This window comes from Oncorhynchus clarkii, unplaced genomic scaffold (assembly GCF_045791955.1).
Source record: "Oncorhynchus clarkii lewisi isolate Uvic-CL-2024 unplaced genomic scaffold, UVic_Ocla_1.0 unplaced_contig_214_pilon_pilon, whole genome shotgun sequence".
Classification (NCBI taxonomy): domain Eukaryota; kingdom Metazoa; phylum Chordata; class Actinopteri; order Salmoniformes; family Salmonidae; genus Oncorhynchus; species Oncorhynchus clarkii.
Window position 1 is genome coordinate 446,752 of NW_027257928.1, and position 23,249 is coordinate 470,000.

At 45.2% G+C, this 23,249-nt stretch overlaps 1 protein-coding gene across 1 annotated transcript in view; it reads right to left on the reverse strand.

The window, feature by feature from the left end:
• Positions 1–23,249, reverse strand: part of LOC139393681 (CUB and sushi domain-containing protein 3-like) — a gene marked incomplete at its 5' end in the record, with an annotated part of 562,572 nt that overhangs the window by 380,062 nt on the left and 159,261 nt on the right. The window contains 6 exons of the mRNA XM_071142025.1: positions 332–488; positions 2,759–2,928; positions 6,062–6,250; positions 14,200–14,415; positions 14,881–14,997; positions 20,689–20,877. Of these exons, the coding sequence (XP_070998126.1) occupies positions 332–488; positions 2,759–2,928; positions 6,062–6,250; positions 14,200–14,415; positions 14,881–14,997; positions 20,689–20,877 (1,038 nt within the window). The remainder of the gene's footprint in view (positions 1–331; positions 489–2,758; positions 2,929–6,061; positions 6,251–14,199; positions 14,416–14,880; positions 14,998–20,688; positions 20,878–23,249) is intronic.

Genomic DNA, 23,249 nt, shown 5'->3' on the forward strand with positions numbered 1-23,249 from the left:
ATGTTGTTCTCCTCTGGAAGCCCCCTCGCTGTGTGGATGAATATCATTATCGAGAAAAATAAAAAGTTAGGTTGCGTCCTGAAATGCCATTGGATTCCCTAAATAGTGCACTTTGTTTAACCAGAGCCTGCAGAGAGCACCATATAGGGGATAGGGTGCCATTTCAGACACTATAAAGGGAATATTTGTCAGTCAAATAAGTCACTGTTTGAACACACAGTCAGAGGAAGATGAAGGTGTGTGTGTGTGTGTGTGTGTGTGTGTGTGTGTGTGTGTGTGTGTGTGTGTGTGTGTGTGTGTGTGTGCGTGCGTGCGTGTGTGTGTTCCTCACTGGAGTAGCTGAGTCTGAAGCCCCCTGCTGTGTGCTCCTGGTCTGAGTAGAACTCCAGCCACAGGTGATTGGAGGTGGAGGTGAGGACCAGGCCTAACATGGTGGAGCCGGTGTAGGTACCCAGAACAGCAGCAGCACTGTCCCCTCCATCATAGACCTGCAGAGAGGAGACAACAGGGGGTTAACGTCAAATCCACTCACTCACCCACTCACCCACTCACCCACTCACTCACCCACTCACCCACTCACCCAGCCACTCACTCACTCATTCATCCATTCATCCATCCATCCAATCATCAATCCATTAATTCATTCATTCATCCATCCATCTATGCATCCATCCATCCATCTGTTCATCCACTCATCCATCCATCCATTCATTCAGGTACCCTTTCATCCATCCACCCATTCATGCATCCACCCATTCGTCCATCCACACATTTACCCATCCACCCATTCATCCTGTCCATCCATCCTTTCATCCATACACTCATCCATCCATCCCTCCATCCATCCGTCCATCTGTCCATCCATCCAACCATCCATCCATCCATCCCTCTATCCATCCATCCGTCCATCCATCCATCCCTCCATCCATCCATCCCTCCATCCATCCCTCCATCCGTCCATCCGTCCATCCCTCCATCCGTCCATCCCTCCATCCCTCCATCCATCCATTCACTCACCATTCATCAATCTACGTAGATATTCTGTAATCTATTGATACAGAGTGGTTGAATACCCAGAGAGGGGAGCAGCTGAAGGCTTCTTAACAGCTTATACCCCCAAGCCATAAGACTCCTGAACAGCTCATCAAAGGGCTACCCAGAACCCTCTTTTACTCTGCTGCTACCCAGAATCCTCTTTTACGCTGCTGCTACCCAGAACCCTCTTTTACGGTACCCCCTGTATATAGCCTCCACATTGACTCCGTACCATAACACCCTGTATATAGCCTCCATGTTGACTCCGTACCGTAACACCCTGTATATAGCCTCCACATTGACTCTGTACCAGTACCCCCTGTATATAGCCTCCACATTGACTCTGTACCGGTACCCCCTGTATATAGCCTCCACATTGACTCTGTACCGGTACCCCCTGTATATAGCCTCCACATTGACTCTGTAACGGTACCCCCTGTATATAGCCTCCACATTGACTCTGTACCAGTACCCCCTGTATATAGCCTCCACATTGACTCTGTACCGGTACCCCTGTATATAGCCTCCACATTGACTCTGTACTGGTACCCCCTGTATATAGCCTCCACATTGACTCTGTACCGGTACCCCCCTGTATATAGCCTCCACATTGACTCTGTACCGTAATAACCTGTATATCGCCTCCACATGGACTCTGTACTGGTACCCCCTGTATATATAGCCTCCACATGGACTCTGTACTGGTACCCCCTGTATATAGCCTCCACATTGACTCTGTACCGTAATACCCTGTATATAGCCTCCACATTGACTCTGTACCGTAATACCCTGTATATAGCCTCCACATTGACTCTGTACCGTAACACCCTGTATATAGCCTCCACATTGACTCTGCTCCAGTATCCCCTGTATATAGCCTCCACATTGACTCTGTACCGGTATCCCCTGTATATAGCCTCCACATTGACTCTGTACCGTAACACCCTGTATATAGCCTCCATATTGACTCTGCTCCAGTACCCCCTGTATATAGCCTCCACATTGACTCTGTACCGTAACACCCTGTATATAGCCTCCACATTGACTCTGCTCCAGTATCCCCTGTATATAGCCTCCACATTGACTCTGTACCGTAATACCCTGTATATAGCCTCCACATTGACTCTGTACCGTAATACCCTGTATATAGCCTCCACTTTGACTCTGTACCGTAATACCCTGTATATAGCCTCCACATTGACTCTGTACCGTAATACCCTGTATAAAGCCTCACTTGTCATTTTACTGCTGCTGTTTAATTATTTGTTACTTTCATTACATTTTTTTATATTTTTTTACTAACAATATTTATTTTATTAAAGTATTGCTGGTTTAAGGGCTTGTAAGTAATCCTTTCACTTACACATTACATTTCACCTGTTGTATTCGGCGCACGTGACAAATACAAATTGATTTGGAAGTATGTACCTGTAGATATTCTGTAATCTATTCATACAAAAATAGAGACATGGAAGTGTCTTTATGCTAATTATACAAACTGATCTCAGGAACAGTTTTGAAATGAATGTAAAAGGCACACTCAGAATCTTCCTCTGATATATTATACATATTATATATATATCAATGAAAAAAGGGGGAGGTAGAATGCAGGAGGAGAAGGAACGAGAGAGAGAGAGAGAGAGAGAGAGAGAGAAGAGAGAGAGAGAGAGAGAGAGAGAGAGAGAGAGAAAGAGAGAGAATGAAAAAAGGGGGGTGTTATTACCTTGAGAATGTCTCCTTGTGCCAGTTGGAAAGTGCTTGCTGAGACGTTGATGCCCTTTCCCGTCTCCACCTGAATGCTGTAGACACACTCGTGGCTGTTGTCGTAGTTCAGTGGGTAGTTGGGCGACAACAGAACTCCTTCGCTGTTGGAAACGGTTGAGCCGCACTCCGCTAGAGAACAAAGACACAGAGTGCAATAAAATGACCCGAACGAGAGAATTCTCTTCCAATGTCTGTAATGTTTCCCTGTGACGGATATATTCAGTATATCATTACACTGAGCAAAAGACGAGAGTTCAAATGCATTTACGAAAAAAGCCTATTTCTAATCGCTGTAGTTTTCAAAGTCTGTTCCTTTCCTCGCCGTCATCATCAGTACTGTGAGAAAGTAGTCTAACATCACACGTTGGATAACAGACTGAGTACACACCTGAAATCACTACAGCTTTCATTCCCAATATCATTATGACATTCAAGTTACAGACTAGAAAGATGGAGAGATATATACTAGATATATACAGACTAGAGAGATGGAGAGATACAGAGTAGATATATACAGACTAGAGAGATGGAGAGATACAGACTAGATATATACAGACTAGAGAGATGGAGAGAAACAGACTAGAGAGATGGAGAGATACAGACTAGATATATACAGACTAGAGAGATAAAGACTAGAGAGACTGAAGCACGATCTAGGACCCTGTCTGAGACCATATACCTAGAGACTAGAGAGACTGAAGCAGGATCTAGGACCCTGTCTGAGACTGTATACCTAGAGACTAGAGAGACTGAAGCAGGACTAGAGAGACTGAAGCAGGATCTAGGACCCTGTCTGAGACCATATACCTAGAGACTAGAGAGACTGAAGCGGGATCTAGGACCCTGTCTGAGACCGTATACCTAGAGACTAGAGAGACTGAAGTGGGATCTAGGATCCTGTCTGAGACCGTATACCTAGAGACTAGAGAGACTGAAGCAGGATCCATGTCTGAGACCGTATACCTAGAGACTAGAGAGACTGAAGCAGGATCCTGTCTGAGACCGTATACCTAGAGACTAGAGAGACTGAAGCAGGATCCCTGTCTGAGACCGTATACCTAGAGACTAGAGAGACTGAAGCGGGATCGAGGACCCTGTCTGAGACCGTATACCTAGAGACTAGAGAGACTGAAGCAGGATCCCTGTCTGAGACCGTATACCTAGAGACTAGAGAGACTGAAGCAGGATCGAGGACCCTGTCTGAGACCGTATACCTAGAGACTAGAGAGACTGAAGCAGGATTGAGGACCCTGTCTGAGAGCGTATACCTAGAGACTAGAGAGACTGAAGCAGGATCCCTGTCTGAGACCGTATACCTAGAGACTAGAGAGACTGAAGCAGGATCCCTGTCTGAGACCGTATACCTAGAGACTAGCGAGACTGAAGCAGGATCTAGTACCCTGTCTGAGACCATATACCTAGAGACTGAAGCAGGATCCCTGTCTGAGACCGTATACCTAGAGACTAGAGAGACTGAAGCAGGATCCTGTCTGAGACCGTATACCTAGAGACTGAAGCAGGATCCTGTCTGAGACCGTATACCTAGAGACTAGAGAGACTGAAGCAGGATCCTGTCTGAGACTGTATACCTAGAGACTGAAGCAGGATCCTGTCTGAGACCGTATACCTAGAGACTAGAGAGACTGAAGCAGGATCCCTGTCTGAGACCGTATACCTAGAGACTAGAGAGACTGAAGCAGGATCTTGTCTGAGACCGTATACCTAGAGACTGAAGCAGGATCCCTGTCTGAGACCGTATACCTAGAGACTGATGCAGGATCCCTGTCGGAGACCGTATACCTAGAGACTAGAGAGACTGAAGCAGGATCCCTGTCTGAGACCGTATACCTAGAGACTAGAGAGACTGAAGCAGGATCCCTGTCTGAGACCATATACCTAGAGACTGGTGAGACTGAAGCAGGATCCCTGTCGGAGACCGTATACCTAGAGACTAGAGAGACTGAAGCAGGATCCTGTCTGAGACCGTATACCTAGAGACTAGAGAGACTGAAGCATGATCCCTGTCTGAGACCGTATACCTAAAGACTAGAGAGACTGAAGCAGGATCCCTGTTTGAGACCGTATACCTAGAGACTGAAGCAGGATCCCTGTCTGAGAGCGTATACCTAGAGACTGAAGCAGGATCCCTGTCTGAGACCGTATACCTAGAGACTAGAGAGACTGAAACAGGATCCCTGTCTGAGACCGTATACCTAGAGACTGAAGCAGGATCCTGTCTGAGACCGTATACCTAGAGACTAGAGAGACTGAAGCAGGATCCTGTCTGAGACTGTATACCTAGAGACTGAAGCAGGATCCTGTCTGAGACCGTATACCTAGAGACTAGAGAGACTGAAGCAGGATCCCTGTCTGAGACCGTATACCTAGAGACTGAAGCAGGATCCTGTCTGAGACCGTATACCTAGAGACTGAAGCAGGATCCCTGTCTGAGACCGTATACCTAGAGACTGAAGCAGGATCCCTGTCGGAGACCGTATACCTAGAGACTAGAGAGACTGAAACAGGATCCCTGTCTGAGACCGTATACCTAGAGACTGAAGCAGGATCCTGTCTGAGACCGTATACCTAGAGACTAGAGAGACTGAAGCAGGATCCTGTCTGAGACTGTATACCTAGAGACTGAAGCAGGATCCTGTCTGAGACCGTATACCTAGAGACTAGAGAGACTGAAGCAGGATCCCTGTCTGAGACCGTATACCTAGAGACTGAAGCAGGATCCTGTCTGAGACCGTATACCTAGAGACTGAAGCAGGATCCCTGTCTGAGACCGTATACCTAGAGACTGAAGCAGGATCCCTGTCGGAGACCGTATACCTAGAGACTAGAGAGACTGAAACAGGATCCCTGTCTGAGACCGTATACCTAGAGACTGAAGCAGGATCCTGTCTGAGACCGTATACCTAGAGACTGAAGCAGGATCCCTGTCTGAGACCGTATACCTAGAGACTGAAGCAGGATCCCTGTCGGAGACCGTATACCTAGAGACTAGAGAGACTGAAACAGGATCCCTGTCTGAGACCGTATACCTAGAGACTGAAGCAGGACCCCTGTCTGAGAGCGTATACCTAGAGACTGAAGCAGGACCCTGTCTGAGACCGTATACCTAGAGCCGTATACAGAATACAGTATCTTCCCTCCTGTTGTCCGCCTTCTCCGCTCTCAGTGGATACCTGTCTAATACATTGTCCTATGCACAGTCCACACAGAGCCAATAAGCAAATGAAATCAGCTGACCACGTACCCACACACCTTGGCAGAGGGGCACTCCACATGCGGCGACCGCCTCCCAGGCACCAGATCTCCCTCGCCCCCTTTAGGCGATAGCCGGTATTGCAGGAGAAAACCAGCGAGTCCCCGATGCCAAAGCTGATGCCCGTGTGCCAGCCAAACCTGGGGGTCCCGGGGTCCTCACACGGCTCCAGATTATACTCTGTAAAGGGAAGAAGAAAAAGAAAACAACACAGGGTCTTTCCAAAAGTCATCTTTTCCCTGGATTTATTACGTCCTCTCTCCTTGCATTCCAAAAGTCATCTTTCCCCTGGATTTATTACGTCCTCTCTCCTTGCATTCCAAAAGTCATCTTTTCCCTGGATTTATTACGTCCTCTCTCCTTGCATTCCTTCTCAAAACACCTTGGAGAAGAAATATCTGAGGTGAGGGACTATGGATCTTCTCCTCACAATGCAGTTCTGGGAGTACCGAGGAGAGAGGAAGCCAGGGAAAGACGAATTAAGAAAGAGGGGAAGTCAATGTGGGGTACTAACAAGGGAACCACGTGGTGAAAGGAAAGGAAAGGAAAGGAAATGAAAGGAAGGGGAGGGAAGGGAAGGAAAGGAAAGGAAAGGAAAGGAAAGGAAGGGAAAGGAAAGGAAAGGAAAGGAAAGGAAAGGGAAGGGAAGGGAAGGGAAGGAAGGGGAAGGAAGGGAAAGGAAAGAAAAGGAAAGGAAAGGAAGGGAAGGGAAGGAAGGGAAGGGAAGGAAAGGAAAGGAAAGGAAAGGAAAGGAAAGGAAAGGAAGGGAAGGGAAGGGAAGGGGAGGGAAGGGAAGGGAAGGGAAGGGAAGGGAAGGGAAGGGAAGGAAGGGAAGGGAAGGGAAGGGAAGGGAAGGGAAGGAAAGGAAGGGAAGGGAAGGGAAGGGAAGGGAAGGGAAGGAAGGGAAGGGAAGGAAAGGAAGGGAAGGGAAGGAAAGGAAAGGAAAGGAAAGGAAAGGAAGGGAAGGGAAGGGAAGGGAAGGGAAGGGAAGGGAAGGGAAGGGAGGGAAGGGAAGGGAAGGGAAGGAAGGGAAGGGAACGGAAGGGAAGGGAAGGGAAGGGAAGGGAAGGAAAGGAAAGGAAAGGAAAGGAAAGGAAGGGAAGGGAAGGGAAGGGAAGGGAAGGGAAGGAAGGGAAGGAAAGGAAAGGAAAGGAAAGGAAGGGAAGGAAGGAAAGGGAAGGGAAGGGAAGGGAAGGGAAGGGAAGGGAAGGGAAGGAAGGGAAGGGAAGGAAAGGAAGGGAAAGGAAAGGAAAGGAAAGGAAAGGAAGGGAAGGAAGGAAAGGAAAGGAAAGGAAAGGAAAGGAAGGAAAGGAAAGGAAAGGAAAGGAAAGGAAAGGAAAGGAAGGGAAGGAAGGGAAGGGAAGGAAAGGAAAGGAAAGGAAAGGAAAGGAAAGGAAATGAAAGGAAAGGAAGGGAAGGAAGGAAAGGGAAGGGAAGGGAAGGGAAGGGAAGGGAAGGAAGGGAAGGGAAGGAAAGGAAGGGAAAGGAAAGGAAAGGAAAGGAAAGGAAAGGAAGGGAAGGAAGGAAAGGAAAGGAAAGGAAAGGAAGGGAAGGAAAGGAAAGGAAAGGAAGGGAAGGAAAGGAAAGGAAAGGAAAGGAAAGGAAAGGAAAGGAAGGGAAAGGAAAGGAAGGGAAGGAAAGGAGGGGAAAGGAAAGGAAAGGAAGGAAAGGAGGGGAAAGGAAAGGAAAGGAAGGAAAGGAAAGGAAAGGAAAGGAAAGGAAGGAAAGGAAAGGAAAGGAAAGGAAGGGAAAGGAAAGGAAGGGAAGGAAAGGAAAGGAAAGGAAGGGAAGGAAAGGAAGAGAAGGAAAGGAAAGGAAAGGAAAGGAAAGGAAAGGAAAGGAAAGGAAAGGAAAGGAAAGGAAAGGAGATGGGAGGAAAGGAAGGAAAGGAAAGGAAAGGAAGGAAAGGAAAGGAAAGGAAAGGAAGGAAAGGAAAGGAAAGGAAAGGAAGGAAAGGAAAGGAAAGGAAGGGAAGGAAGGGAAGGGAAGGGAAGGAAAGGAAAGGAAAGGAAAGGAAAGAGGAACCCGTAAGGACATCACTCGTTCAACTCCGCTGAACACAAAAAAAAAAGCTCTGACGCTGGTCGCTACATTACCCAACCAGTCAATCTAATCAAAGGTTAACAAAAGGTAGTGTGTAGAATTATAAGCAGGACAATCTATAGATGATAATTACAGTATGCACACAGAACAGACTCTTGGGGAAGACCATGAATAGTCATGAGTTGCTGCACCAGGTTACGCTTCCCTCTGATGAGCAGGAGGCAAACATTTAGCCAGGCTGTTTCAATAGCAGAAGTCTCATTAACTCTGATAGAGAAGAAGTTAGTAACATCTAGTCTGTATCTCTCTAGTCTGTATCTCTCTAGTCTGTATCTCTCTAGTCTGTATCTAAATAGTTTGTATCTCTCTATCTCTATCTCTCTAGTCTGTATCTCTCTACTCTCTATCTCTCCAGTCTGTAACTCTCTATCTCTCTAGTCTGTATCTCGCTATCTCTCTAGTCTGCATCCCTCGGCCTGTATCTCTATATCTCTCAGGTCTCTATCACTCTAGTCTCAATTTCTCTAGTCTGTATCTCTTTATCGCTATCTTTCTAGTCTGTATCTCCCTAGTCCCATTAACTCTGATAGGACAGAAATTAGTCCCATTAACTCTGATAGGACAGAAATTAGTCCCATTAACTCTGATATAAAAGAAGTTAGTCCCATTAACTCTGAAAGGACAGAAATTAGTCCCATTGACTCTGATAGGACAGAAGTTAGTCCCATTAACTCTGATAGGACAGAAGTTAGTCCAATTAACTCTGATAGGACAGAAGTTAGTCCCATTAACTCTGATAGGACAGAAGTTAGTCCCATTAACTCTGACAGGACAGAAGTTAGTCCCATTAACTCTGATAGGACAGAAGTTAGTCCCATTAACTCTGATAGGACAAACGTTAGTACCATTAACTCTGATAGAACAGAAGTTAATGGGACTAACTTCTGTCATATCAGAGTTAATGGGACTAACTTCTGTCCTATCAGAGTTAATAACAGAAGTTAGTCCCATTAACTCTGATAGGACAGAAGTTAGTCCCATTAACTCTGATATAACAGAAGTTAGTCCCATTAACTCTGATAGAAGTTAGTCAAATTAACTCTGACAGGACAGAAGTTAGTCCCATTAACTCTGAAATAACATAAGTTACTCCCATTAACTCTGATAGGACAGACGTTAGTCCCATTAACTCTGATAGGACAGAAGTTAGTCCCATTAACTCTGATATAACAGAAGTTAGTCCCATTAACTCTGATAGGACAGAAGTTAGTCCCATTAACTCTGATAGGACAGAAGTTAGTCCCATTAACTCTGATATAACAGAAGTTAGTCCCATTAACTCTGATAGGACAGAAGTTAGTCCCATTAGCTCTGATAGGACAGAAGTTAGTCCCATTAACTATGATAGGACAGAAGTTAGTCCCATTAACTCTGATAGGACAGAAGTTAGTCCCATGAACGCTGATAGGACAGAAGTTAGTCCCATTAACTCTGATAGGACAGAAGTTAGTCCCATGAACGCTGATAGGACAGAAGTTAGTCCCATGAACGCTGACAGGACAGAAGTTAGTCGCATTAACTCTGATATAACAGAAGTTAGTCCCATGAACGCTGACAGGACAGAAGTTAGTCCCATTAACTCTGATAGGACAGAAGTTAGTCCCATGAACGCTGACAGGACAGAAGTTAGTCCCATTAACTCTGATAGGACATAAGTTAGTCCCATTAACTCTGATAAAACAGAAGTTAGTCCCATGAACGCTGACAGGACAGAAGTTAGTCCCATTAACTCTGATAGGACAGAAGTTAGTCCCATTAACTCTGATATAACAGAAGTTAGTCCCATGAACGCTGACAGGACAGAAGTTAGTCCCATGAATGCTGACAGGACAGAAGTTAGTCCCATGAACGCTGACAGGACAGAAGTTAGTCCCATTAACTCTGATAGGACAGAAGTTAGTCCCATTAACTCTGATAGGACAGAAGTTAGTCCCATTAGCTCTGATAGGACAGAAGTTAGTCCCATTAGCTCTGATAGGACAGAAGTTAGTCCCATTAACTCTGATAGGACAGAAGATAGTCCCATTAACTCTGATAGGACAGAAGTTAGTCCCATTAACTATGATAGGACAGAAGTTAGTCCCATTAACTCTGATAGGACAGAAGTTAGTCCCATTAACTATGATAGGACAGACGTTAGTCCCATTAACTCTGATAGGACAGAAGTTAGTCCCATTAACTCTGATATAACAGAAGTTAGTCCCATTAACTCTGATAGGACAGAAGTTAGTCCCATTAACTCTGATAGGACAGAAGTTAGTCCCATTAACTCTGATATAACAGAAGTTAGTCCCATTAACTCTGATAGGACAGAAGTTAGTCCCATTAGCTCTGATAGGACAGAAGTTAGTCCCATTAACTATGATAGGACAGAAGTTAGTCCCATTAACTCTGATAGGACAGAAGTTAGTCCCATGAACGCTGATAGGACAGAAGTTAGTCCCATTAACTCTGATAGGACAGAAGTTAGTCCCATGAACGCTGACAGGACAGAAGTTTGTCGCATTAACTCTGATATAACAGAAGTTAGTCCCATGAATGCTGACAGGACATAAGTTAGTCCCATTAACTCTGATAAAACAGAAGTTAGTCCCATGAACGCTGACAGGACAGAAGTTAGTCCCATTAACTCTGATAGGACAGAAGTTAGTCCCATTAACTCTGATATAACAGAAGTTAGTCCCATGAACGCTGACAGGACAGAAGTTAGTCCCATTAACTCTGATAGGACAGAAGTTAGTCCCATTAACTCTGATATAACAGAAGTTAGTCCCATGAACGCTGACAGGACAGAAGTTAGTCCCATGAATGCTGACAGGACAGAAGTTAGTCCCATGAACGCTGACAGGACAGAAGTTAGTCCCATTAACTCTGATATAACAGAAGTTAGTCCCATTAACTCTGATAGGACAGAAGTTAGTCCCATTAACTCTGATAGGACAGAAGTTAGTCCCATTAACTCTGATAGGACAGAAGTTAGTCCCATTAACTCTGATAGGACAGAAGTTAGTCCCATTAACTCTGATAGGACAGAAGTTAGTCCCATTAACTCTGATAGGACAGAAGTTAGTCCCATTAACTCTGATAGGACAGAAGTTAGTCCCATTAACTCAGATAGGACAGAAGTTAGTCCCATTAACTCTGATATAACATAAGTTAGTCCCATTAACTCTGATAGGACAGAAGTTAGTCCCATTAACTCTGATAGGACAGAAGTTAGTCCCATTAACTCTGATAGGACAGAAGTTAGTCCCATTAACTCTGATAGGACAGAAGTTAGTCCCATTAACTCTGATATTATATAAGTTAGTCCCATTAACTCTGATATAACAGAAGTTAGTCCCATTAACTCTGATATTATATAAGTTAGTCCCATTAACTCTGATAGGACAGAAGTTAGTCCCATTAACTCTGATAGACCAACAGACTACAGTCCTCTCCTCAGGATATTCCCCAGGACAGCCTGCTTGATGGGTGCATTCAAAATGCCCCCACTATTCCCTATATAGTGCACTACTTTTGAGCAGAGCCCTATGGGCCGTGAGGTAGTGCACTACATAGGGAATAGGGGACGGTAGTCCTCTCCTCAGGATGTTCACCTGGACAGCCTTCTTGATGGGTGCATCCCAAACTACACCGTGTTCCCTACCCACTGGGCACAGACAACAATTCAACATCTAGTCCACGTTGGTTCAACTCAATTTCATTGAAATGATGTGGAAACAACGTTGATTCAATAAGTGTGTGTCCAATGGCTACGTGGTGGACCACATCTCCTATTGACCTTGATCTAATGTAGTGGACCACATCCCCTATTGACCCTGGTCTAATGTAGTGAACCACTTCCCCTATTGACCCTGGTCTAATGTAGTGGACCACTTCCCCTATTGACCCTGGTCTAATGTAGTGGACCACATCCCCTATTGACCCTGGTCTAATGTAGTGGACCACATCCCCTATTGACCCTGGACTAATGTAGTGGACCACATCCCGTATTGACCCTGGTCTAATGTAGTGGACCACATCCCCTATTGACCGTGGTCTAATGTAGTGGACCAGTGAACCAGATCCCCTATTGACCCTGGTCTAATGTAGTGGACCAGTGGACCACATCCCCTATTGACCCTGGTCTAATGTAGTGGACCACATCCCCTATTGACCCTGGTCTAATGTAGTGGACCACATCCCCTATTGACCCTGGTCTAATGTAGTGGACCACATCCCCTATTGACCCTGGTCTAATGTAGTGGACCACTTCCCCTATTGACCCTGGTCTAATGTAGTGGACCACATCCCCTATTGACCCTGGTCTAATGTAGTGGACCACATCCCCTATTGACCCTGGTCTAATGTAGTGGACCACATCCCCTATTGACCCTGGTCTAATGTAGTGGACCACATCCCCTATTGACCCTGGTCTAATGTAGTGGACCACTTCCCCTATTGACCCCGGTCTAATGTAGTGGACCACATCCCCTATTGACCCTGGTCTAATGTAGTGGACCACATCCCCTATTGACCCTGGTCTAATGTAGTGGACCACATCCCTTATTGACCCTGGTCTAATGTAGTGGACCACATCCCCTATTGACCGTGGTCTAATGTAGTGGACCAGTGAACCAGATCCCCTATTGACCCTGGTCTAATGTAGTGGACCAGTGGACCACATCCCCTATTGACCCTGGTCTAATGTAGTGGACCACATCCCCTATTGACCCTGGTCTAATGTAGTGGACCACATCCCCTATTGACCCTGGTCTAATGTAGTGGACCACATCCCCTATTGACCCTGGTCTAATGTAGTGGACCACTTCCCCTATTGACCCTGGTCTAATGTAGTGGACCACATCCCCTATTGACCCTGGTCTAATGTAGTGGACCACATCCCCTATTGACCCTGGTCTAATGTAGTGGACCACATCCCCTATTGACCCTGGTCTAATGTAGTGGACCACATCCCCTATTGACCCTGGTCTAATGTAGTGGACCACTTCCCCTATTGACCCCGGTCTAATGTAGTGGACCACATCCCCTATTGACCCCGGTCTAATGTAGTGGACCACATCCCCTATTGACCCTGGTCTAATGTAGTGGACCACATCCCTATTGACCCTGGTCTAATGTAGTGGACCACTTCCCCTATTGACCCTGGTCTAATGTAGTGGACCACATATGGAACAAGGTGCCATTTGGGATGCAGCCCATCTCTGAAAGTCTCCTTGTACTTGACCTTGGTTTACAATATTGATCCATCCTGAATCATCAGTCTCAGAGCTTCAGTCCACCCTTAAGCCTGCTCTAGCCCTGACTGATAAATGGCTCTCCTTATAGTACATGTTACTCTCTGTGCTTTACCAAGATCTTGACACGTCTGATCTCATCACTGAATGAATGTAGGAACTCTCAATCGCTCTCTCTGTCTCTCTCCCTTCCCCCACTCTCTCTCTCTCTCTCTCTCTCTCTCTCTCTCTCTCTCTCTCTCTCTCTCTCTCTCTGTCTCTCTCCCTTCCCCCAATCTCTCTCTCTCTCTCTCTCTCTCTCTCTCTCTCTCTCTCTCTCTCTCCCTTCCCCCAATCTCTCTCTCTCTCTCTCTCCCTTCCCCCAATCTCTCTCTCTCTCTCTCTCTATCTCTCTCTCTCTCTCTCTCTCTCCCTTCCCCCAATCTCTCTCTCTCTCTCTCTCTCTCTATCTCTCTCTCTCTCTCTCTCTCTCCCTTCCCCCAATCTCTCTCTCTCTCTCTCTCTATCTCTCTCTCTCTCTCTCTCTCTCCCTTCCCCCAATCTCTCTCTCTCTCTCTCTCTCTCTATCTCTCTCTCTCTCTCTCTCTCTCCCTTCCCCCAATCTCTCTCTCTCTCTCTCTCTCTGTCTCTCTCCCTTCCCCCAATCTCTCTCTCTCTCTCTCCCTCTCTCTCTCTGTCTCTCACTACCTCTCTTTCCCGACATAACTCCCTCTCACTCACTCTCCCTCTCTTTCCCTCTCTTTCCCTCCCTCCCTCCCCTCCCCCTATATCTCTCTCCTCTGTTACCTGAGAAAGAGATGTTGAATCCTTGAAAGGAAATAGAGAAGTCAGAGATGAAGCGAAGCTGAGCCTTGTAGTTCCCGTAGAGGCCTGCGTTGACGGGCGCCGGGCGCTCGGAGCCGGTGAGGCGAGCTAAAGGCAGGACGAAGCTGCCGTTCTCGGTGATCAGGAGGTAGTCATGGTGATCTTCCAAGTGGAAGGAATGGAACATGAACTGGACCCCTGAACAGAGCAGAACAGAGAGAAGAAGAAAAATCACATCATCAGATTTTTGAGGGGATTATGGGTATTAGCTCAAATGTTACAACTGGGATTTCTCGAGTAATGAAAGAGGACTTTTAAAGCTCTTTGAATGGTGAAATCTGATACAACAGATTTAGGCAGGGTAGCCTAGTGGTTAGAGCGTTGGGCCAGTAACCGTATGGTTGCTAGATCAAATCCCAGAGCTGATAAGGTAAAAAAAATCAGTCGTTCTTCCCCTGAACACAGCAGTTAACCCACTGTTCCTAGGCCGTCACTTGTAAATAAGAATTTGTTGTTAACTGACTTGCCTAGTTAAATAAATAAAAAAGTAAGTTTTATCAGAGACATACACGTGACACTGTCACACTTCTCATAGTTCTGTAGGTCCATTTGTATAAAAAAAGGGCTTTGAGTAAAAGGACCGCATATTCTGTACTCTCCTACCTTTCCCATGTCCGACCTCCACCGTCCAGGTGCAGTTTAGAGAGTTGGGGTAGAGTTCTGGATATCCAGGAGACAGAATGATACCACCAGGTCCTCTCACGTCCCCACCGCACGATGCTGGAGAATGACGAGAGACAATTATGCTAATAGTCGATGGTAATGCTTTTCCTGATGCTAATACACAATGCTAATGCTAGCCTGGTGCTATTACACAATGTTATTGCTAGCCTGATGCTAATACACTATGCTAATGCTAGCCTGGTGCTTATGCACAATGTTATTGCTAGCCTGATGCTAATACACTATGCTAGTGCTAGCCTGGTGCTAATACACAATGTTATTGCTAGCCTGATGCTAATACACTATGCTAGTGCTAGCCTGGTGCTAATACACAATGTTATTGCTAGCCTGATGCTAATACACTATGCTAATGCTAGCCTGATGCTAATACACAATGCTGATGATAATACTAATCAACTTAATGCTATGATCCTCCTCACGCTCCACTATTGGCATACATCATCTATGATACATGTAATTTAGCGAACACTTTTATCCAACATTTTTTTTGTATGGTTGGTCAACAGGAATCAAACCCACTTTTGTATGGTTGGTCAACAGGAATCAATCCCACTTTTGTATGGTTGGTCAACAGGAATCAAACCCACTTTTGTATGGTTGGTCAACAGGAATCAAACCCACTTTTGTATGGTTGGTCAACAGGGATCAAACCCACTTTTGTTTGGTTAGTCAACAGGAATCAAACCCGCAATCCTTGGTGTTGTGAGCAACATGCTCTACAAAATGAGCTACACATTTTGCATGTCTTCCTTAGTGACATCATCAATATGATCCTGTGCATGTCTTCTTTAGTGACATCATCAATATGATCCTGTGCAATGTCTTCCTTAGTGACATCATCAATATGATCCCGTGCATGTCTTCTTTAGTGACATCATCAATATGATCCTGTGCAATGTCTTCCTTAGTGACATCATCAATATGATCCTGTGCAATGTCTTCCTTAGTGACATCATCAATATGATCCTGTGCAATGTCTTCCTTAGTGACATCATCAATATGATCCTGTGCAATGTCTTCCTTAGTGACATCATCAATATGATCTTTATCTTCTCCACAGCAAAGTTAATGAGGTAAAGTCCCCTCTCAATGTCGACTGGGCCACAGTGTTAATGTCAGAGCCTGTTGAAAGTTTATCCACATGAATTAGCCGTTGTTCACCAGCCACCAGCTCTCTACTGGCTGGTATTGTATTGTTATCATTGTAAAAGGTCATGTGTTCTTTAAAGGACAATACTTGGCAAATATCACAATTTAAACATTTTAAAAAAAATAATAAAATCTGTTTTTTTTGTTTTTTGTTCTTGTAAACCCGGCCCGGCTGCTGGCGTTATGCAGATGCCCCCCAGAAACACATCATCTGGCAGACAAATATTTGAAGTTGAACTTGGTGGCTGGAGGACATGTTTTCTAAGTAATGAATGTCAATGAATGCCAGGCAGGTTTTTTTTTTGGAGGATGATAATGATGCCTGGAGCTGTACAGCTGCAGTCACTACCCTTAGAGGCCTCAGCTCGATCCCTAATGGTAAGTGCACTACCCTTTATGGGTCCTGGTCAGAAGTAGTGCACTATAGGGAAGGGAATAAGGGTGCCATTTGCCATACACCCGAGTCTCTCTAGGCAAACCACACAGAAATCAAACCCTACCTCCAAAAATGATATCAAATGTTTAATTAATGAGCCACACTTACATGAAGTCATTACTAAGACATGAGCCTAGCGTTAGTTGGCAAGGCTTGTGGGTTTGAGTCTGGCACACCTGGTCTCAGACAGGAGTTCTGTATTGGAAGCCTTGATGTGAAGCTGTAGAGGGAAATTAGATATACTAGTGTACCAGTGGAGACTATGTGTTCACCCTCAGTAAAAACATCTACCCTACTGCCTCCCTAACATTTACCCTACTGTCTCCCTGAGTCCACCCTCAGTAGCAACATCTACCCTACTGTCTCCCTAACATCTACCCTACTGTCTCCTGTGTCCACCCTCAGTAACAACATCTACCCTACTGTCTCCTGTGTCCACCATCAGTAACAACATCTACCCTACTGTCTCCCTGTGTCCACCCTCAGTAGCAACATCTACCCTACTGTCTCCCTGTGTCCACCCTCAGTAGCAACATCTATCCTACTGTCTCCCTAACATCTACCCTACTGTCTCCCTGTGTCCACCCTCAGTAACAACATCTACCCTACTGTCTCCCTGTGTCCACCCTCAGTAGCAACATCTATCCTACTGTCTCCCTAACATCTACCCTACTGTCTCCCTGTGTCCACCCTCAGTAGCAACATCTACCCTACTGTCTCCCTGTGTCCACCCTCAGTAGCAACATCTATCCTACTGTCTCCCTAACATCTACCCTACTGTCTCCCTGTGTCCACCCTCAGTAGCAACATCTACCTTACTGTCTCCCTAACATCTACCCTACTGACTCCCTGTGTTCACCCTCAGTAACAACATCTACCCTACTGTCTCCCTAACATCTACCCTACTGTCTCCCTAACATCTACCCTACTGTCTCCATGTGTCCACCCTTTGTAGCAACATCTACCCTACTGTCTCCATAACATCTACCCTACTGTCTCCCTAACATCTACACTACTGTCTCCATGTGTTCACCCTCAGTAACAACATCTACCCTACTGTCTCCCTAACATCTACCCTACTGTATCCATGTGTTTACCCTCAGTAGCAACATCTACCCTACTGTCTCCATAACATCTACCCTACTGTCTCCCTAACATCTACACTACTGTCTCCATGTGTTCACCCTCAGTAACAACATCTACCCTACTGTCTCCCTAACATCTACCCTACTGTCTCCGTGTGTTCACCCTCAGTAACAACATCTACCCTACTGTCTCCATGTGCCCATCCTCAGTAACAACATCTACCCTACTGTCTCCATGTGTCCACCCTCAGTAACAACATCTACCCTACTGTCTCCCTAACATCCACCCTACGGTCTCCATGTGTTCAGCCTCAGTAGCAACATCTACCCTACTGTCTCCATGTGTTCAACCTCAGTAACAACATCTACCCTACTGTCTCCATGTGTTCACCCTCAGTAGCAACATCTACCCTACTGTCTCCCTAACTTCTACCCTAATGTCTCCATGTGTTCACCCTCACTAACAACATCTACCCTACTGTCTCCATGTGTTCACCCTCAGTAACAACCATCCTAACACCCTACCATCCTCCTAACCCCTTAACCCCTACCATCCTAACCTCTAAACTCTACTAACTAACCATGTCTATTATATTGTCCCAGTAAAGAGGTGAGTGACATGAAGACTCTACTATCTAACCATGTCTATTATATTGTCCCAGTAGAGAGGTGAGTGATTAGAAGATTCTACTATCTAACCATGTCTATTATATTGTCCCAGTAGGGAGGTGAGTGACAGGAAGACTCTACTATCTAACCATGTCTATTATATTGTCCCAGTAGGGAGGTGAGTGACAGGAAGACTCTACTATCTAACCATGTCTATTATATTGTCCCAGTAGGGAGGTGAGTGACAGGAAGACTCTACTATCTAACCATGTCTATTATATTGTCCCAGTAGGGAGGTGAGTGACAGATAGACTCTACTATCTAACCATGTCTATTATATTGTCCCAGTAGGGAGGTGAGTGATTAGAAGACTCTACTATCTAACCATGTCTATTATATTGTCCCAGTAGAGAGGTGAGTGACAGGAAGACTCTACTATCTAACCATGTCTATTATATTGTCCCAGTAGGGAGGTGATGTATTAATTTGATGTAAAAAGTGTAGTGGGCCTTATAGATAATACAGTATAACGTGTGTTAGTACATCAAGCCCTATGACTCTACCTCCTGCCAATCTCCTCTCTCCTGTACACTGTACAGGTGTGGTGACTGGGACGATCTACCAAATACTCCACTGAAATATTGAAACGTTCCATGGTGCATTTCGGGAACAAAAGTGATTGTTTATTAATTCAAGGACACAAGTATAGCATCATCGGGAATACTGCTAGGGTGTGACATTAAAATTGAATCCCTGCCCAGTAGGTGTTAGGTGAACCGTATAAATACCCTTAAACCCTGCGCCCAGATCTGTATGTGCAGCACATTGGTCTGAATATGGTTGTCGTGCCGTGCTGGAGAGAAGGTTACGTGTTTGGCATTCAAAGGAACAAACACAGCAGAGAGGAGTTGGCTGGAGCACATCAGGATGAGACCGGGCTAGCTTCACTGAGGTGACACATCCAGATGAGACCGGGCTAGCTTCACTGAGATGACACATCCAGATGAGACCTGGCTAGCTTCACTGAGGTGACACATCCAGATGAGACCAGGCGAGCTTCATTGAGATGACACATCCAGATGAGACCTGGCTAGCTTCATTGAGATGACCCATCCAGATGAGACCAGGCTAGCTTCATTGAGATGACACATCCAGATGAGACCGGGCTAGCTTCACTGAGATGACACATCCAGATGAGACCGGGCTAGCTTCATTGAGATGACACATCCAGATGAGACCGGGATAGCTTCATTGAGATGACACATCCAAATGAGACCGGAGTAGCTTCATTGAGATGACACATCCAGATGAGACCAGGCTAGCTTCATTGAGATGACACATCCAAATGAGACCAGGCTAGCTTCATTGAGATAACACATCCAGATGAGACCAGGCTAGCTTCATTGAGATGACACATCTAGATGGGAGAGGCTAGCTTCATTGAGATGACACATCCAGATGAGACCAGGCTAGCTTCATTGAGATGACACATCCAGATGAGACCAGGCTAGCTTCATTGAGATGACACATCCAGATGAGACCAGGCTAGCTTCATTGAGATGACACATCCAGATGGGACCAGGCTAGCTTCACTGAGATGACACATCCAAATGAGACCAGGCTAGCTTCACTGAGATGACACATCCAGATGGGACCAGGCTAGCTTCACTGAGATGACACATCCAGATGAGACCAGGCTAGCTTCATTGAGATGACACATCCAGATGAGACCGGGCTAGCTTCATTGAGATGACAGGCTGGTCTACCAGTTGAACTGGTACCAATACAGACCACTGCTAGTGTGGTCTACCAGTTGAACTGGTACCAATACAGACCACTGCTAGTGTGATCTACCAGTTGAACTGCTGTGTACCAATACAGCCCACTGCTATTTCAGCACACTATCTTCATTTTCTCTATCCTATACAATAAACACAAATATGTAAGGAGTGGGATGACAACAAAAATATGATTTTCTCTTTAGTTAGTTACCATCACATGTGAAAAGGTACGAACGAGTTGGTTGAACCGTATGAATACTATTATATGAACCCTGTTCAAAGATTTGTCTGTTATTCGGCTAACCATTCTGACAAAGTTGGCTAGAGCAGGTGTTGGCTAGAGCAGGTGTTGGCTAGAGCAGGTGTTGGCTAGAGCAGGTGTTGGCTAAATCAGGGCCTGATTTAGACCTGGAACACCAGGTGGGGTGATTCCCCTCTAATCAGGGCCTGATTTAGACCTGGGACACCAGGTGGGTGATTCCCCTCTAATCAGGGCCTGATTTAGACCTGGGACACCAGGTGGGTGATTACCCTCTAATCAGGGCCTGATTTAGACCTGGGACACCAGGTGGGTGATATTAATGATTAGGTATAACAGAAAAGCAGCAGTTGTCCGGACCTTGTAGGGGTCAGATTGTAAATCCCCCTGTTATAGAGGCTAACATACCGTCACATGTGGGCAGAGGATGGCTCCACCAGTGGTTCTTCCCACAGACCAGCGGTTCCTCATGACTGAGCCGGTATCCCTGGTCGCACTGGAACGACACCGTGGACCCGATGGCCAGGTCATGGCCGTACCGCACGCCGTTCACCGGGATCCCAGGGTCCATGCATGATGATGTGTCCAACGTCACAACTGGTAGGAGCCAAGGTTAAAAAATGAATGATTATTTATACTTTAGGGCCTGTCCAGGTTCATGTGTTAATAACGCTTTAACTTTAGCAAAGGTATTTGTTTCCTCACGGACCGTTTTGAGCGCAACACACAACATGCTCTTTGCTCTGCTGTGCTCTTGGTATTAGCTCAGTGGGCAGCTCAGTTGGCAGTTTTAAGGAAAAGTTACAGAAAGTTAAACTATAAACACATTCCCAGGCATTTCTTTAGATTACAGCAAAAAAAAGAAAGAATTTGCACTGAAGTAGCTAGCCAATTATGCTAATGTTAGCTAGCTATTTATGCTAATGTTAGCTAGCTATCTATTTATGCTAATGTTAGCTAGCTAGCTATGTATGCTAATGTTAGCTAGCTAGCTATTTATGCTAATGTTAGCTAGCTAGCTATTTATGCTAATGTTAGCTAGCTAGCTGTTTATGCTAATGTTAGCTAGCTAGCTAACTAACTAATCAAATGAGAATGTTTAGATTGCACACTCTGGTTTCCCACATTGATTTTAATCAGAACACAACTTCCATTCCATTTAGCTATTGTCTTTGTTGTAGTTCTCAGGTCAAAATATTTAAAGGGGCAGTGCAGTTAAAAACGTTTGTTGTTTTTTATATATTATTTTCACAAGTTATAAGTTTAAGAAAATGCACATCAATGTAAGTACAAAAATGTTACCATATCCCAACCACCCTCCCTCCACATAACACATCCACTACCCCAAACCCTCCCTACCTCATCTGACTCTGGGTCAGTAGATAAAGGGCCTCATTTGACTCTGGGTCAGTAGATAAAGGGCCTCATCTGACTCTGGGTCAGTAGATAAAGGGCCTCATTTGACTCTGGGTCAGTAGATAAAGGGCCTCAACTGACTCTGGGTCAGTAGATAAAGGGCATCATCTGACTCTGGGTCAGTAGATAAAGGGCCTCATCTGACTCTGGGTCAGTAGATAAAGGGCCTCATCTGACTCTGGGTCAGTAGATAAAGGGCCTCATCTGACTCTGGGTCAGTAGATAAAGGGCCTCATCTGACTCTGGGTCAGTAGATAAAGGGCCTCATCTGACTCTGGGTCAGTAGATAAAGGGCCTCATCTGACTCTGGGTCAGTAGTAAAGGGCCTCATCTGACTCTGGGTCAGTAGATAAAGGGCCTCATCTGACTCTGGGTCAGTAGATAAAGGGCCTCATCTGACTCTGGGTCAGTAGATAAAGGGCCTCACCTGACTCTGAGTCAGTAGATAAATAGAAGTATCCCTGTAAACATCTTGAATTAGAGTCAACATTTCAACAATTTCATTTTTTTTTTATTAATCACGATTAACTACAGAAAATCATGCGATTTAATTGTGATTCATTATTTTAATCATTTGACAGCCCTAATTTACATATTCATAGAATCCTACAATAGTTCCAGTTTGGGACAGGATTAATAAATTCCCATAAATGTTCCGTACAGAAAGAAGCAACGGCTGTCACGTCTACTCCTGCTCCCCCTCTCTGGCGCTCGTTATCGACAGTTTTCTCATTACTACGCACACCTGTCACCATCGTTATGCGCACCTGCGCCTCATGAGACTCACCTGGACTCATCGCATTCCTGATTACCATCCCCCTATATCTGTCACTCCCTTTGGTTCTTTCCTCGGGCGTTATTGATTCTGTCGAACGTCCTCACGCTGCTCGTGTTTCTTGTTTTGTTCCTAGTTAGTTTATTTATTAAATTCACTCCCTCGCTTCTCGTTTATTAGCGTACACGTTACAATAGCAGTGTGTCGAGCTAACTACGGGGTCCCACAAATCATTTTATGGTGGAGAAAATGTCACTCATTCTCTTCATTTTAGCAGCTGAAATGCTTTCCAGAGAAAATACAGGAAGTCAGGAAGTCAGTTTATTCTACAGGAAGTCAGGAAGTCAGTTTATTCTACAGGAAGTTGGGAAGTCAGTTTATTCTACAGGAAGTTGGGAAATCAGTATATTCTACAGGAAGTTGGGAAATCAGTTTATTCTACAGGAAGTTGGGAAATCAGTATATTCTATAGGAAGTTGGGAAATCAGTTTATTCTACAGGAAGTTGGGAAATCAGTATATTCTATAGGAAGTTGGGAAATCAGTTTATTCTACAGGAAGTTGGGAAATCAGTTTATTCTACAGGAAGTCGGGAAATCAGTTTATTCTACAGGAAGTTGGGAAATCAGTTTATTCTACAGGAAGTTGGGAAATCAGTTTATTCTACAGGAAGTCAGGAAATCAGTTTATTCTACAGGAAGTTGGGAAATCAGTTTATTCTACAGGAAGTTGGGAAATCAGTTTATTCTACAGGAAGTTGGGAAATCAGTATATTCTAC